Source organism: Sardina pilchardus, chromosome 9, assembly GCF_963854185.1.
Source record: "Sardina pilchardus chromosome 9, fSarPil1.1, whole genome shotgun sequence".
Taxonomy (NCBI): Eukaryota; Metazoa; Chordata; class Actinopteri; order Clupeiformes; family Clupeidae; genus Sardina; species Sardina pilchardus.
The window spans coordinates 14,101,715-14,104,952 of NC_085002.1; the positions used below are offsets into that span (position 1 = coordinate 14,101,715).

Below are 3,238 nucleotides of genomic sequence, written 5' to 3' on the forward strand. Positions count from 1 at the left end.
GGTCTCAAAAACAAAGGGCAATCATGGACATAAGAGCACATCAGAAGGGTAGGTCTTACTTACGCAATTTCTAGTTGAAACAAGTACATTTACCGGTATTTAATTCAAGACATTTGGTGAAAATCATTATAACCGGATTATATGATTTGATATCCAGAGACTTGGTAGAGGTGGAAAAAGAAAATCCTCTCAGGCTGATGTTGAGGTTAAATGGTGTAACAAAACAGAGTACAAACAGCGAAATGAGTGAAACTGTGAACAAGGACAGATGGACAGAGACTGATATAAACGCTTTGTGCTTAGTCTATTATCAGTGTGTCCAGTTTTCTGACTTGTCAAACAGCGAGCACTTCAGATGGGATGAAACTGAAATGGTTGTATGTCAGTCTCTGTCCATAAGGCCTTGTATTCTGCTTCGGTTCATTTAACACTGTCATCAGCCTCTAGTGGTTGCCTTTTTCCACCTTGACCTGATTTTGCGTTCTACACACCAGGTAAAACACTTTTGCATACACAAAACACAAGGTGAAGACGCCAACCTTGAACTAACTATATCCTGACACTTTCTATGAGAATGTGGAAATGTTCTGGAAGTTTTTGAAGTCTTTTGTCTTCCATTTCTACCTTCTATCCCTTTAACACAGACTGAAACTGCCAAAAGAACTTGCGTCTTTCGAAGGTAAGTCTTCTTACTTATAGCTTATACTTTCATGGCACCCTGCTAATGTGATAGTTGATAGGTCACAGGATGGATGCAAAATGATACCTGTATCTCTGTCTACCCGCTGATATATAGATGTGGTCGGATCAAAGACCATCTGCCCTCCATATTGGCACAAGTCGCCTAGCCACACAGCCGGCACTTTTTATTTTTCAGCACACAGAGAAATAATATCTCTGCGTGGAATGTGCCACGCTCTGCTGATTCAATCTATGGGAGAGATTTTCAGCATGATGAGCCGTATGCATCCCTGAGGGACTACTGCTCTCACAGTATGCTTTATTTTTTACTCTCTCTCTCTCTCTCTCTCTCTCTCTCCTCTCTCTTTCTCTCCTCCTCTCTCTTCTCGCTCTAGCCGTGTCCAGAGGCTACAATCTGGAGGAGGCGATGGCAGCTCTGGTGCTGGTCTTTTACAGCTCTGCAGGTCCAGATGGCCGAGTCAGCAGAGAAGCCGTTAAAGAGATATTCCTGACACAGTTTCAGGCTTTCACACGGGTAAGGGCCTCACGTATACGAATGTGGAGAGAATGCCATTATAGAGCACCACCAGCCTCCATCTACCAACCTCCAACGTCCTCCTCCAAGCATCCTCCACCCTCTGAGTGTGGAAGGGAGATTAGAGCGACTATATAACCCTGGAGTCTCGCAGGCGCAATCACAGCCACTGAAGTGTCTCATGGGCCTGCAGACATTTATCCCACCCTTCCCCCCACAACTGACGATCTACTCAAAACCATTAAATAGGGACGATGAGGCAATTAAAAATAATCATGTTTCTTAGTTTTTAAGCAGTGGTATCCCATCAGGGCTGACGGTCTGTAAGTGCAAACTCATCCTCCAACATACTATATTACCTGTTAAACTGGGCTGCTAACCCTCCTGTCTACACACACTGACACACACACACACACACACACACACACACACACATGCATGGAGCCAACCCAGGTCTTCCATCATCGTTCTTGGCCGCCATCCTCCACAACTGCCACTACTGTGACCCTGATCAATCATCCAGCAGCAGCTCATTAGGAGGCTGCCTTGACCACGATGCCCTCCCGGCCCGGGGGCCACTTTCTCTAGAGGCCGCTCGCACGACACACGCATCTCGGTGGCAGGGGGGCGGGCGAGGCGAGGCGTTAGTGCCGCGTGGCGTCTGTGTGCGTGTCTGTCTGCTTCAGTGCGCCGCATGCTGGAAGCGTTGCATCCTCCGCTCCTACCCGTTAGGGGTGCAGGACAGAGCAGTGCAGAGCAGGGTCGGGCCACACCAGGGAGGAAGGGCTTAAGCTCTGTGGTCTGACCCATCACACCAGCAGCAGACATGCAGACAGTCTTGCACAGTCATAACACTGCATGTTACATGTCTACTGGGAATTAAGGACACACATCTAATTCAATACGTCAAAAGTTTGGACTCTTGTTGGGATGTTATACATTCAAGTCTTTTAAAGCAGAGAGAGCTTTTGTATCCACAGAGCTAGTTTAGAGGCAGGATGGAAGAGCTGGAGAGTATTAGTCTCCGGCTGTAAGTCCAGCTATAACATTTGGGGCCAACCATGGTCACCAACATGCAATGTTGAGCAATATTGAATTCCAGCATTAGTGTGGGCCATGTGTTGGTGTAATGGGGTCCTTGTGTGTTGTGTTCTTCACACAGGGCCAGGAGTCGAAGGCCTCGTACAAGGAGGTCATGAGGGAGCTGGAGAGTCACGGCGAAGGCACGATGGCGCTGGAGGACTTCCTGCTGCTCACCCTCAGCCTGTCCGTCACCTCCGATCTGCTGGACGCCATCCAGGAGGCGGCTGGACAGCGGCATCGATAGCGGCAGGCCGCGGTGTCACAGTCTGCGTCACGCACATCATGTCTAATGGGATCGCGGCTTGTCATTCTTCAACACATGTGGCGAAGCTGTAATTGTAGCCTGCCTATGCCCCTGTCATAATCTCTCTGTTCATATCAGTGGGATACATGTGTAGCATGAAGTGTTAAAGTCTCAATCAGTATTAGTGATGAGGCTGTCATGGTGATTGCTGATTGATTTGGACTGTGTTTGGATTCCAGTTGATTGGTTCACACATTCCATATACACAACTTGGCATCATTTGTGTTTAATTGTTCATTGTTTAGGAGTTCAGTCCACTATCCACCAGTGTGCTCGGATAGGATAGACATTCAAAGCCATCTAAGGAATTATTTTTCCTCTCTCTCTTAGAAGAAGGAAAGATCATTTCAACAGATTGTGTATTGTCAAGGGGGTCATAGTGCATCAGTTTACATAAATATTGAGGTTAGTGAATGCATGTGAACACTGTAATTGGAAGAAGAGGATATAAGTCCTATGTCACTGGTGACATCTGCTGGTTTTAAATAGAATGACTTACACCAGTGTTTACATGCCTTGCATATGTTATTGGATGTGTACTAGACATGCTCAGGGCATACATTCTCTATAAATCAGTACAACAGCGCTATTTAAGTTAAGGGGTAACGGACGCCGAGGTGTCCTGTTATACGGAA

At 46.8% G+C, this 3,238-nt stretch overlaps 1 protein-coding gene across 1 annotated transcript; it reads left to right on the forward strand.

Moving 5' to 3' along the window:
• On the forward strand, positions 1 to 2,822 carry LOC134091954 (sentan-like). Its single transcript, XM_062544709.1, has 4 exons — positions 1 to 48; positions 645 to 679; positions 1,077 to 1,216; positions 2,379 to 2,822. Exons 3-4 carry the CDS (start codon positions 1,109 to 1,111, stop codon positions 2,541 to 2,543), a joined length of 273 nt encoding a protein of 90 aa, XP_062400693.1. The 5' UTR covers positions 1 to 48; positions 645 to 679; positions 1,077 to 1,108; the 3' UTR covers positions 2,544 to 2,822.
• Positions 2,823 to 3,238: the final 416 nt, after the last annotated feature.